General features: G+C 34.1%; 1 protein-coding gene across 3 annotated transcripts in view; it reads right to left on the bottom strand.

Moving 5' to 3' along the window:
• The window catches only part of NBEA (neurobeachin), a 752,078-nt gene that overhangs the window by 117,399 nt on the left and 619,487 nt on the right, over nt 1-15,192 (bottom strand). For all 3 annotated transcript variants that reach the window (XM_025364271.1, XM_025364273.1, XM_025364274.1), the window contains one exon: nt 5,212-5,324. In XM_025364271.1, the coding sequence (XP_025220056.1) occupies nt 5,212-5,324 (113 nt within the window). The remainder of the gene's footprint in view (nt 1-5,211; nt 5,325-15,192) is intronic.

Below are 15,192 nucleotides of genomic sequence, written 5' to 3'. Positions count from 1 at the left end.
TGCTTTGGAAGTTCTGTATAAATCTATAAAGCTCCCTGTCACCCTATTATGTCTCCAACAAGCAACAGTGGAGATATAAACAAACACAAAAACACTTCACTATTTCTGGTTACCAGTGTCTGTGAAGTCTACCTTTTTAGTTGCACTTTTCTTGATCCTTCCATTTTTTCAATTAGAAGGAAAATAGCTTAATATGTCACTGGGTAAACAAAGAAATGACTGTAACTTCTTAAAGGTATGGACTAAGTCTTATTGCCTTTGTATCTCCAGTGTCTGGCACAGAGTAGGTTGGCAATAAATGCTTGTGTAATGAAAGAAAGAATGAATGAATAAAAGTATTAATTTAAATAAACGAATATCCCACGAGTTTAAAACAGTATCCAAACACTGCCAATCAATACCTTGTCCCTCAGCACTGCCATATAAGCAAGTCTAATGAAAACAATTTTCAACATACTGTGGGTTATATGTTAAGGCAGCATTCAACATACATTGAAACAAATATTTCAAATTTGGCAGCAGGGTTATTTGGCAGATAGTATATAATTAAATTTACACATTCACACTTCTATCTTTTATTTTATATCATCCTAACTACTACTAACACACCTAGTATTTTGCCCATACTTCCTGTTTTGTTGTTTAAAATTAAGCATTAGGTAGATTATGATCAAGTAAATGGAATTAATTTCATTTCAGATGTTGTTAACTTACGGTGAAAAAGAAAGATAAAATAACCATAGAAACTTGCTCTAGTGGAGACTGCAGTGAGCCAAGATTGTGCTACTGCACTCCAGCCTAGGTGACAGAGGGAGACTCCATCTCAAAAACGACAACCACAACAACAACAAAACAAACGAACTTGCTCTAGATTGCTGAGTCGTGGATTCCCCACCTTACCAATATAAACTCTTTTCTATGTGGTAGATAGACATTTGGCAGTATCGAGGGTGGATGGTTGAAGAGTATTCACACTTCAGTGCATCCATTTGCATTATCACATTTCAAAGCCTCAAGGCATTATCACTTCCTTTTATTAAGTGGCATAATAATTTGGGAAAATGGTTATGCTTATCATCATCTGTCAGTCAAACAACTCCTGTGTTAACAAAATCTATTTTTTCCACTCGATGAATGGGTGTGTGCATGTGATGTCTTATGTTCATGTCAATATTAGTAGGACTTGGTTTTGTGATGAAACTATTTCACTTATCAGAGGGCATGACTGGGAAATAGGAAAATTCTATTTACACTTTAATGAGCAGAAGACTGTGCTTCACGCCAAAGTCATGTAACCACTATACTTTAAGAGTCGAGTTCATATGAGTATCTGTAAATAACTGAAACACTAGCATATATCATGTTGTAAGATAGATTTCACCATAAGGTTACATCTCCATAAGGAATATCTATATAAATCGAGTGGGGAGGAAATCTCTAAACCTACTGTTGGTTAGTGTTGAAAAGATAGGTCAAAGGCAGATTATTTCATCTGCTGTCCCTCATGTAAAACAATAAACATAGCCTTTAACCTGTACACATAATAAATAAAACTTGAACCTATGATGTCTAATAAAATGAGAGGTCTAAAAAAATCTTACTGATAAAGAACTTTTTTTTTTGCTCCTGTGCTCTCCAAGTGTTCAATTAAGTGGGCCAAAGAAGAAGTAAGAATATTATAAATATAAAATATTTCAGTCTAAATAAATGTGCATCTAAAGTTCTAATAAACATTTAATATAACCTTAGTGTTTTGATGTTACAGTTTTGATAATTTGATAACTCAAACAGATGATAAAACAGAATTATTTATTGAATTCAAAATATTTTATTAAATGGCATTACTTTTTAATTTTATTAGAATAAAAAATAAATCACAGGAATCAAACAAACGTTCACCAGGTTTTTGTCAATCATACCAAAGATAGTGAACTCTCAACTAACAATCATGGAAATTTGCTGTGTCACTGCCACTCACTGAATGCCACTTGTGTGTCAGGCATTATACTACGTGCCTTAACTACTTTACGGTGTTAAAATCTTTTAACAACCCTATTATGTAAGTATGATTGTGTTCATTTTAAAGATGAGCAAACAAGTTCAGAGAATTTAGAAAACATCTTAAGTTTGCACAATATGTGACAGAGAAACAAATATTTGAGCGAAGCCTACATTCTTTTTATGTTCCAGTTACAACTTCTTGATTTTTTTTCCCAATTCCCATTATTGTTCAAGCCAATTTCGGCTGTGTTTTCTGAAACTTTCATTCAAAAGTTTCCCAACTGATACAACACAGAATTTCATGAAGCCTGTGTAATGTGGTGGTATAAAGAAAGAAAATAAATATTTATTTTTTTGGCATTGTACATTTCATAGTTTCTTAATTCTTTCATATAGTAAAGAATATAGAAATTATTTGGGGTACCACATGTTTATTGAAACAAATTCTAGAATTATTCACTGCTAAGAATTATTACTGGGATCAGGACTCCCAGTGTTTGTTTAGAAACAACTACTCTTGTTGTTAGAGATCGTTTAGAATGCTTTTGGTTATATCATTCAAGTATTTCAATTCTTCCTTGAGCTTCTGAAGAGTAAAACTCTCCATTAATATTTTCATTTGTAGTATTGATTATAACTACAAGAATTTCATGTGCTTCTTAGTGGACATCTCTTCATTGTGATAATATTGCACTATAGTAGTTTTTCCCTCCAATTATATTATTATACTTCAAATGTCATTTTCCCATTAGGCGTATAATAAGATATATTTTCATACATTAAAATCTTGTTTATTGATGGATTTTACACAGGATAGTCTCAGGTTTCTAGCCCATTTGTAAGAAGCTCCTATTAAGAAATTCAATGAAGCATGGGAACAATGCACAAGTAATTTATTAACATATCAACAGGCTTTAATTTGCTAACATTTTCCTATCATGCTAGGGTGACAGAATAGAAAGAAGAAATTGCTAAAGCATGGAATATAGTAAAATTTGAAGAAAAGCTATCTACCTTTTAAGTGCTCATGGATTCCACTGTTCACAGTATGAAGAACTACATGCTTGCAAAACGACAGTTTCTAGTCATATTGCCTAATTTATTTAGGCTCCATCTGTTTACCTGTATTATTTACTTGACACTATATAAAATTAGAGGAGCACATGTGAGGCACAAAAGGAAAAGCTCTGCCAAAGGAAATACACATTACACAGGTTAGCATAAAATCCCTGAAGTGGGCTGGGCTGGGCGTGGTGGCTCATGCCTGTAATCCCAGCACTTTGGGACACAGAGGCGGGTGGATCATGAGGTCAGGAGTTCAAGACCAGCCTGGCCAACATAGTGAAGCCCCGTCTGTACTAAAAATACAAAAAAATTAGCTAGGTGTGGTGGTAGGAGCTTGTAATCTCAGCTACTCATGAGGCTGAGGCAGGAGAATCGCTTGAACCCAGGAGATGGAGGCTGCAGTGAGCCGAGATCGCACCACTGCACTCCAGCCTGGGCGACAGAGCGAGACTCCACCTAAAACAAAAAACAAAAAACAAAAAAAGAACCTTGAAATGTTTATATCTTCAGTTACTGTAGAAACAGTGACTTCCTCATTTATTTTAACTCATTTTTTCCTACATGGATAAATGGAAAAAATCTATGATTACCAGCAAATATGTGGTAAATAGATGCCTTCTATAAACCATACTAATCATAATGAGTGCCACATTTTCTTTGGCTGGGCTAGGTTTCAAGAACATTCGAGTCCAAATGTCTTAGCGAGGCTGAGCCTATACTCCCCAGTGAGGCACAGTTCCCACTAAACCTATCTCGTAAATGCTGGCCTCTCATATTGCTGTTAACTATCTGAGTTTTCATTTTTGCTCTGGGCTGAACTCCCTCCAAGTGGCTGGGAATATGTCTGCTTTATTCACTCCTGTACACTCTTTCACTTGTAGAGTGTTTGACATATAGTACATGTGTGATAAATATTTGTTGACTGAACAACTGAAAGAATGAATAAATAGATGGAGAGAAAAAAGGAGCTTCAGTCTGTAAGTTTCCTTTAAACACAATATCCCAGTTGATTTCGAAGAAAAAGAACTTCCTTCCTTGTTTTAAAAATAATACAATAGACATAATAGTAGTCATCATATGAGGTTTTAATATGCTACCTGATAATCTATACTCTAAATTTGTATCGTATATATATTTTATAATGTCTAAGTAATGATTATTCAATTAATGTTAAATAAAACACATGCAGACAAGATTTTGTCAAGAGCAAGTTTAACCGTCTAGCTTTCAAAGGCCAGAAAAGGCGCAGGCGCAGGCATGCTGAGTTAAAAACCATCTGTGGGATTCATTTTAAATCGGCGGTAATGGCGTTTCCCTAATTCACAGAGCTTATGCTGCTCTTGTCCATTAGCCCCTTAGACCTGCCCCCCAAAACCAAATGTATACACAAATACCTTTCAACTTTCTGTGGATTGCTAAATCAGACAATCAAGTCTTATAGAAAAGAGAGATACATTCAAAGTCAATGGGCTGAGACTTTACTACGGCTAACACACATGAACTTTAAGGCAAGCCTCTGGCGTAAGCTTAGACTATAGAGCAGCTTTTTGGGCTTAGTTCCCAGTTCTTCACTGAATTTCCAACAGTTCAGTATCACACTGTAGTTTCCTCTGGATAAACGAGGTAAGCTAATAAAAATTTTGCCTTTTATTTCTTATTACCGTTATGCACCATTTTCTTGCCATCTTTTGGACCATATCTTCTCTCTCATATATAGATAGACACTTGATAAACTAAACTGACTTTCTTTTCAGTATTATATTTCCCTACAATGTGTGTATTTTATGGTCAATATAACATGCCTTATCATCTAAGGAATATATCACAGAAATGATTTGCCATCATATTTTCTACTAATTTTAGGTTTTAAACCTAGACTTTAAAGCCTAGGATATATGAGAAACCTCTCCCTACATGTGCTATTTCTCAAATACCCATTTCATTTTGCCTATGCTAGTACTAGTTTATCTTCTTGTAGCTTAATTCCTGTGCTAAGAATTGGTAAGATTTAGAAACTGACTGTGTAAGTCAGGATAACCAGTTTCACTTTCTTACAAACATTAACTGGCTATTTATACTCTGACAGAAATACTATTAGACTACAGCCTTACGAAGAAAGCTGACTTCTATATGTTTAAAAGTTACCTTTGATAGATCCCTGAAGTTTCCTGGAAGAGTCAGGTCCAATTCTTCTGATTCATAGTTGGTTAACACCCACGGAAATACTGGATATTGGTTCAGATCATTATATGTCCGTCCTAGTAAAGAAAAACAGAAATAAAAATTTGTATACACAAAATGCTTATGAAATAGTTTCTGTTCTTACAAAGCATCTATTGAATTTCAGAAGAAAAGTAACTTTTTATTTATTGAACCATACCTTTAACTCTGATAACAATGCTTTTCAAGTGAATTCATTCAATTGTTTTAAAACATAACCAGAATTACTATTTATAAGATTGTGATAGAGACTACTGGCTGGTTATTGTAATTGATTCTCCTCTTTCTGTGCTACACCACATTTCTCAGCCTCCCTTACAAGGAGCTATGGCCACGGGATTTAGTTCTAATCTACAGAATGTGAGCAAAGTCTCTTCAAGGCTTGGCCCACTGAAACTTCCTGCATGTGTGTCTCATCTCTCTTCTGCTGATGTAGATAATATTGCAACCCTGGAAGCAGAGCCTTGTCAGTTAGAGGCCCTGAAAGTAATTATCGAGGAAGTCACCCCAATGACCTGCACATTTGCAGCTTAGGTGACGGTATTCTATTTTATCTTTTAATTATTTTTTATTTTTTTTGAGATGGAGTCTCGCTCTGTCATCCAGGCTGGAGTGCAGTGGCGCGATCTTGGCTCACTGCAATCTCTGCCTCCTGGGTTCAAGCGATTCTCCTGCCTCAGCCTCCGGAGTAGCTGGGATTACAGGCACATGCCACCACACCTGGCTAATTTTTGTATTTTTAGTAGAGATGGGGTTTCACCATGTTGGCCAGGCTGGTCTCAAACTCCTGACCTCGTGATCTGCCCGCCTCAGCCTCCAAAAGTGCTGGGATTACAGGCCTGAGCCACTACGCCCGGCTGTGATGGTATTCTATTATAATGAATATATATCGAGAAATTATATTATGAGTACACAGAATACTATGTTAAACTTATATCAAGAATGAATGCAGAGAATTTGCAAGTGGACAGAAGTACTCTGAAGCTAGGATGAAAAAGTACAGAGGCAGATGTCAATCATACATTTTTTCACTCCTTAAGTTCATGATTTTTTTTTTTATCTTACGTTGTTTCACCTTAGTGAAGAACTGCTGGATCTTAGGGTGAGTATGTCTGTTTATGTTTTGGTAGAATGTCTTAAACACTTCAAGTATGATACTGAGGTACACTGGGAATGTGGAAAGTTTAGGGGAGCAAGCTGTGCCCCCCCTCATAAACTGGAACTGAAAAAACATAGGATCAGGTGAAATTAAAAGAATGGCTATCAAAGAAACAGGATCCTAAGAAAACTTTTGTTGAACAAAATTATTTTTTATAAAAATGTGTTATGATCCAATTATCAGTAATTTTCTAAATTTCCATTAAAATTCACACAAAACAGCTATTTCACTGGTATTTAGTGATATGAATTTCATCCAGTATGCCGTGGTTGCACACACCACATGTACTATCACAGTAATATAGATATGCAGGTATTATCTTGTTCATCATCAGGAAATTACATTAAATGATATCTGCTCTTATAGCAGTTGGAAAACATAACTGTGAAATATAAAAAAAAAGAACTACAATCTGAGTAAGAACTAAAATCTGCAATTGTAAGCACCAAACCAAATTAATTAATACATTTAGAAAACATTTTATTGATGACTATTTTATCTGTTTATTATATGAAGCTCTGCATTTTACAACTAAACTGCATATTGCTGTAAGTGTATAAACTGCTGTAAGTATGTAATATAGGTGTGGATAATGGCAGCAGAATACTGCTTCCACTTTGCATTTACTGGGATGAGGTTACAGCTAGGTTAGGGCTTCCCCTGTGTTGCCCCACCACAGTTCTCATACAGACCTCTATTATACCTGATACACATCACCGTTTACTTCTCTGCCTCTCCACCAGTCTGTAAACTCATAAATGTCAGGGCTGGGCTGTTTGTTTGTTTTTGTAATCTCTCTGTGTTGGCACATACCATCTGCCCAATAAATGTTTGTTGATGGAATGGATATGCATGTGATAAAAATGGAATAAAATGATCCAAATTTCAGAAGATGAACAAACGTAAGTCAAGTAAAGGAAAACTGCAGAACATTATCTTTAGAAGATGAGGATTATGCAAAGGCATAGAGGTATATATGAGAGAGAATGATATTGTGAATGTCTACATTAAACTAGAAGAAAATGTCTGCAGCTAGGTAGCTCAAGCAATCGATGAACCTGCTTGTATTTAAGTCTATGGTGAAGAATAATAATGAGATTAAATGAGAGTTTGGAGCCATATTAAAGTCTTTGGTACATGACAATAATCTGCTAAAACAGTACCAATATTGTAAAATAAAAGCTGTACAATTCTAAACTTGAAAATTTATTACCAATAGTTCATACGTATGCTAACCTAGGACACCTGATTGGGCTCATTTTTTTTTATATATATGTATATATACAAAGAGTACAGATTGCCTAGACAGAGCTACTTCTGGGATCCTAAATGGGTCCATGGCAGAGTTTAGAGCTCTTCCATTTTCTGAGGGGAACTGTTCTACTTAAAAATCTGGAGATTTTAATGAAAAGCAAGTATTCCAGTGTGTATTTTTTAACAGAATAATGCTGATGCTACCTATCTAGATATAACATATATTACTTAAATAAATTAATTGATAGATGAAAATCAGATACCACAATTGTTAAAATAATTTCTGATGAAGTTTTATAACTTACATATTAAGGAAAACTGTTAAAATAAAAAGTCAATTTACATAAACACAGTATTTAAATGTACTGTATAAATGCAAATAGCATAAAAATATAGACCATATTTGAAGACCCTAGCCTTTTAATAGAAATGATTTTCTAAGAAAGAAAAGGATACTGCTTGAGGGTAGAGGGAAGGAGGAAGGTGAGGATCCAAAAACTACCTATTGGGTACTATGCTTATCGCCTGGATGACAAAGTAATCTGTATATCAAACACCCGTGACATGTAATTTACCCCATAACAAATCTGCACATGTACCGCCTGAACCTAAAATAAAAGTTAAAAAAAGATATAATGCTATTTTTAGAAAGAAATACAAAGAAGAAAAGCATTATTTAAAAATGCACACACACGTATACATAAAACGAATGATGCCAGTAACCATATTTCATGTCTATTATTCTGTCCTGCATTTTGTTTTTTGCAATTCACTTTAAATAATCTTTGAGTGGTCCTTTGAAAATAAGTGCTAAGAAGAAAATTTTAGTAATTTTTAAATTAGCAGAGGTTTATAGCACTATTTTAATTCTAATAAATATAATAAACTTTATAAATAAATATGACATTAATGCTTATTTTTAATAACAATTTCTGCATAAGAGCCTATCAAAATGGACAGTCATATATGTATTTGATTTTAATTAAAAATGCACAATGTATTTAATGTTACATGGAAAAAAAAGAGTGACTAAGTGGCACTTTGGGGTTTTGCATTGATATGTTTTAATCATGAATTAGCATTACTCCTTTAATTACTTCACTGAACATCTTTGTGAAATGAAAAAAAAAATACTGTTCATTAAATCATCCAAAAAGTGAGATATTTCCAAAGTAATACTTGTTAGGCTCTGGCATACCTAGATATTTATTTACTAATTGTTTTGTTTTTTCTTTAGGATAGTTGATATTTAGTAAATACACTGGTGCTATAATTGGTAGGGTCCTTTCCTTCTCCAGCAGTGGTAAGTATATATATATATATTTGTGTGTGTGTATATATATGTGTATGTATATGTGTATACATATAAATATATATGTACACTTTATTTTGCTAACTATGCTTATAAGAATTTATCTTAGAAGATGAATATTAAATACTGCAAGCCTATGACACTAATCTACTCAAATAATAAAAGTGAAACACAGTAAATGAGATCTCAGAATCACTGGATATATTTCTTCATTAAAAAAAAACTTTTTAATTAAACCATCCAATTTAATGTTTTTATATGGCACTTTGGTTTTGAAGGTAAAGTGATCTAGAGACAGCTGACAAAGAAATTATAACTGCAATTCCTTGGTGAAAATGTTAATGACAGCAAAATATTGTTTAATTAGATGATTGCAGCATCTGGATTAACACTCTTTAAGAGCGATGTTCCTGTGCTTGTCTGCTTCTTCACACTTTACAGACATTTTGTCATCTCTAGGTCATTAGGAAAGAATTTTTAATGATTTTTCTAGAAGCAAGCAGTTCAAGTTACATCTAATTAGATGACAATAATAAGCCCAACACATGCAGTAGCTAAATATATACATAATTAACCAGGGAGGGCTTGTTCATCACAAAGTAAAAAAGTGGAAAATGCTAAACAGGAGAAAAAGGTTGGGGTTGGAGAAGTCGTGCTGAATTCATTAGTTATCATATGAAAAACAACTCAAAATGCTTAAAAAAAAATTCTCAAGTTTAACAGGGGATCATTTATACAAAGCTACGTTAGTAGTCACTCTCCTATGTTTTAAAATGCAAGAATTACAGGTTTCAACATCTTTTCCATAATATTATCTAAAAAGGTATAAAATAAGGTGTAGGTTGTATTTTTCAGAAAACGAACAGAAATCAGGTCAATCTGGGAACTGAAAGTTGAAACCACATTTTAAGTAGAACTCTAAGTATCATTAAGATTATTTTACATAATCATCTAAAATTTAATGTTCTTTGAAAAAAAATCAAGTGTTTCACAAATAGTTACATAAATTATGCCATATTTCTAAACTGGACTCTCATGTAGTTTCAAAAGTCATGCCTTCAAAGAATATTTAGTGAAATGGAAAAAGCAGAAAGCAAACCTGTATACATTATAGGTTTCCAATGATACACCACACACAGAGAAAGAAAAACAGAAAAATCACCCAAATGTCGACTGTGATATTTATGGTTAGAATTTTGAGTGGTTTAATTTTTAAAATTACCATTTTTTGTATTTCCAATTTTCTAAAATGAACATTCATTAAATTTATAAATAGAATAAAACAAAGCCTAAGAACACGTTTATGGAATTTTAGTTGTCTTTTAAATATGTTTCCCGAATATCTGACAAGCTTCTGTTACTATGTAAAGTATGTTTACAAAACTTACATACAGTAAATGTGAGTTTATTTATATGCAGTTATGCATATGTACACATACCACAGGAGGGTGTAAAAAGTCTGCATAATGCACTAATACTATGATACTGTGACCATGTGCTTTATACAGAGTCTTATTTTTAAAAGCATCTAGAAAGGAGAAAAGTGAAATTGGTCAAGTATGAGACACCTTAAGAAATGGGTCATAAAATGTACTTTGTATTTCATACTAAAATAATATTTTTGGGAAAAAAGATAAATCTGAGAGTGCAAGACAGTAACCAATAATGTAGAGTTTGGTACTGTTTTAATCGAAGTCTTAGAATTATTTATAGAATATTTGTGGAGAATATTTATAGAAAATACGAAATTTATTAGGTCACATTGACCTATATTTTTAAACATGTGAAGCCAGAAAAGATTGTTTCATCTTTTCAAACAGATTCCAATTCTGTAATACTTCTCTTTAATCCAAGAGGTTTAAAAATCCCTTGTCCAGTAATTCTAGTGAATTTACATAATAGATCATAAAATCCTGCAAATATTTACAAAAATAAATATTAAGTAACTTAATTTCATGGGTATTTACTGAGCAAAACTTTTTTTCTCATTGGGAAGACAAAATGCACATAAAATGCTAAGGATGCCCTATCATAAGAGTCAACATGTGTGATACTGACAGTGCTATATGAAGATTAATAAAATTAGTTTTAGGTATGTCTTTTAAAGAATATAGATACAGGGCAGTAATTCTCAAAGTATGGTCCCTAGATCAATGACATCAGCATCAAATGGAGACTTCTTAGAAATGCAGATTCTTGCAGCTCAATCCAAGCCTACTGAATCAGAACTTATGGCGGTGGGGACCAAAGATCTGTGTTTTAGCAATCCTGCTTTGGATACAGTGAAGTCTGAGAACTGCTGGTATGGTGGATGCTGGGAGCGTTGATGGCTGGTGGTGTTGATGGCTGGTGGTGTTCAGCTACGCCCATCTCCAAGAATTGCTATCGATAGAAGAAAGTCCCCAATCCGAAGTCATGTCTCCTTCCCAGGAGTCTGCATCCAATGGCTGCAGAGTGGAGGTAATGAAGACCTGGCTCCCTTGCCTCAAGCCAAGACAACTTTGAATGGTTAGCCTAGCCCAGGCACCCCATGGGATCTACTGAAGCCTTTGTCACAACTACACGTACGTCTGAATCCTCCTTCTGCCCAGTTCTAATTTCTTCACTCCCCCACAGATGTTGATCCCAAGGGCTTTTCCAGTAAAAATCCTCAAGCAAATCTCTGTCTCAGAGTCTCTTTCTTTTGATCTAAAGCTTAACTGAAAACAGGGCTAGCTTCTACATTAAAGATAGTAATTCCAGGCCCAGATCTAGTGCTAGAATATCAGTATCTACGAGTCATGACAGTAAATAAACTTCAAAGGGTTAATCTGATGAAATGTAAAAGAAAATGACAAAATTGTTTTAAACCATTAATTATTTAGGTTTTAAAAGCAGTTAATAAGTTAAGGCTGGTGACTGAAGGTGAAGTTGTATGGTACCAGGAATATCCTGGAACAGTATGCCGTAGTAACTGAATGAAAACTCTGGAGCTAAACTGCCCAGGTTTGAATCCCGACTTTGTCACTTATTAGCCCTATGACTTGGGCCAAGTTATTTAGCTACTCTCTACCTCATCTCTTTGTAAAATGAGGATAAGAACAGAACCTAACTCATGGGGCTATTGTGAGGATTAAATGAGCAAATACATATAAAGACCTTAGAACAATGTTTGGCACATTATAAATCACTGAATAATCATAAACTTACTTTCCGTGTTTTCTGAGTTCTTATTATTAACAAAGAAATGTTTCAGTAGGAAAAAAACAAAACAAAGACATAATAAAAATACTATTATTTTTTCTCAATCTTGATATCAAATAAAAATGTTTAAAAATATTATGACAAAATATAAGCCAACCATTTCTTGGCTTTAGATTACCTAAAAATTACAGTTCGTCAAAAAGAAGACTAACATCCTATCTAGAAACAATAAATCTTAAGTTTCAATCAATCAAATGAAATAAATATTTCCTGAACAATAACTGTATCCCTAAAACAGTGTTATAAACTAGTATGATTATTTTAGGACCCATGTTCATTGAAGTGATACTGGTACAACTTAACATCTTTAGAGCACCCTTTATTTTAGGATCATAAGAGAACTCTGAAGGGTGATTTGATAAGAAGAGATGAATGGATACACACTGTCCACCAATCAGGAAAACAGGCAAATCTAATTGCTGCACTAACAAGTATTCAATCACGGCATTAGTGAAGCTTCTCTAATAAAACCATCACCCATGTCTTTAATGCTGGTGCTCAGTTTAAACTGGCATTCCTATTTAGTTTCAGGATGATGGCACAGGAAGAATTAAATTAATAGGAATATATCCAGGGAGAGTACCTCAGGATATCCATATTCATAATTTTTTTCAATTGTCATTCTACTTATTAAGGTTTATTTTGCCTAGATAGTCATCCACATCTGACAAAATCCTTGAAGAGTTCATTTAAAGCTCATCTGTTCCAAGAAGGTTTCCTCGAGTAGACTATTTCATATTAATCTCTCACTTCTCTAAACTTGTACTACACTGAATGGCACTTAATCCTGTACTTTCTTGTATGTTTTAAACGTTTTATATGCAAATCTTGTCCTGATAATTAGATCTTAAATGGCTAATGCAATTGTGCTCAAACTTTTTGTATCAGAACCAACTGGAGGGCTTGCTGAAAGGCAGGTTGCCAGCTTCTGATTCACTAGGTTTGAGGAGGAGTCTGAGGATCAGCATCTCTAACAGGTCTCCAAGGTAATAATGCTGGTCAGGGGACTACATTTTGATAACCACTGAACTACAGCAAATTACAGTGAAACTTTTTTGTATAATGATATTGTACAAAGTGTCATTTACTCTCTTTTTGCCAGACCTGCTGCCACTATACTCATCCAAAATCTTCACCTCACATTTTCTTCTTGGAATGCCCTCTGCCTACTTCCTAGTGAATTCTTAACCATATTTCAATTTCCAATTTAAATGTCACCTATGGGAAGCTTTTTCTGATCTCTTAGTTATAAATAATGGCTTCTAGATTTGACTACTGCAAATGACTTCACATATACTCCCATTATAATACTTTTTATACATTATAAAATTGCACACAATTTTATATATTCTAATACATTTTAATGGAATTACTGGTATACATATCTGTTTCCTCATTCTAATACTTTTTAGTGGAATTACTGGTATACATATGTTTCTTCACTATATTACGTCTTTTTAAAGGCAGAAACCATACTTTACTTGCTTCTGTAGTCAGAGAAAATTAGAATATGTGGTACATAGTAAATATTCAGTAACGATTTACTATTACTACTGTAATACTCTCCTTATAGCACTAATGCCAAGGAATCTCAATTTTGATTTATGCCATACATAATTATCAGTTTAATTTTCCTAAAGCTCCACATCGCATTCCCTTCTACTCCAAAACTATACTGACTCCTAAAAACCTCTTTATAAATCTGGCTCTTCTCTAAGGCTCCAATATTATATATAATTCTCTACTCCAGACAAGGTATGATAATTCTGTCCACTGAACACACCATATATATACAACTGGCAGAAATTTGTGAAGCTCTTCTCTTTTTTTTCTCCCCAAACACATTTTAAAATACCTCCCCTCTGCTGAGCTCATGCAGCATTCACTGTAGCAATGACTCAGCATTTACTATCAGCCGTCCTAAAATGTCTTATTTATGTGTATTTCACTAATTCATCTAGACTGTAAGTGTTCTGTGCTCCTAGTCCCTATTGTTAATTTTTATCCCATTGCTTACAATAGTGAGGCTTTCATGTTTAGTTATAATAATTGCAAAGGAAGTACCCAGCAAGTTTTGAAAAAATCAGTGGCCTATATAATCTTCATGTTATAAATAAAGCAGACTTCAATGATTCAAAAAAGAATAGAAAGATGCTTTTTAATTCCCATGATAGTCTGCATGCTCTGGCTCAGAAACCCAAAGATTGTCCCAAATAGAAAAAAGCATATTAGGCTTTATACTGCTCAGGTGAAACTTTTAGAAGGGATGACAATGTTATCTCACCCAGATTTAGACACAGCAGCCTTTCCAGAGTTGGACAGATAAAGAGATTCCCAGAGAGTAACAGGCATGAAGTGGGTAGTAGTTGTTAGGTGGTACTGTACCACACTGTGGGAAATTGACCTGACATGAGTAAAATGCAGTGGGAAGGGATGGAGACTAGAAGAGACCTTTACAACAATGAACTGGAAAACATTCCATCCAGAGCCTGGAGAAAATCTCATTTTAGAATAGCAAAACCATTTAATATGATTGCCTGCTACATTGGAAACTGAACTGGAAGTGAGGTATATCACCCTGCCCTCCAGTTTTATATCGAACAGTTCCAAATAGCTAGCACAGCCAAGGGAAAAAAACCCGTAAGTCCATCTAACGGTGTCTAATGATACTAAGTCTTGATAGGTCTCTCAAGAGCAGATAATACAAAAACCTAATACAGGGAATATGGAAAAATGTTACACAAGAACGTACAGAGAATATCATCCCCCAAAATCAGGTAAAGATCCATGCAGCTGAAAATAATACACTGCATGAACACATAATTTCAATAGTTTGAAATCTTTCTTAATTTGCAAAAAGACGGAGAACCCAGAGTATGAAGCTAATAATAACCTGGATTCTGGCTAGTAATTTATATTTGCAAAGATAAACAATGAA

This window comes from Theropithecus gelada, chromosome 17 (assembly GCF_003255815.1).
Source record: "Theropithecus gelada isolate Dixy chromosome 17, Tgel_1.0, whole genome shotgun sequence".
NCBI lineage: Eukaryota > Metazoa > Chordata > Mammalia > Primates > Cercopithecidae > Theropithecus > Theropithecus gelada.
The sequence above is the reverse complement of the archived record's forward strand: the minus strand, read 5'-3'. Positions and strand labels throughout refer to the sequence as shown.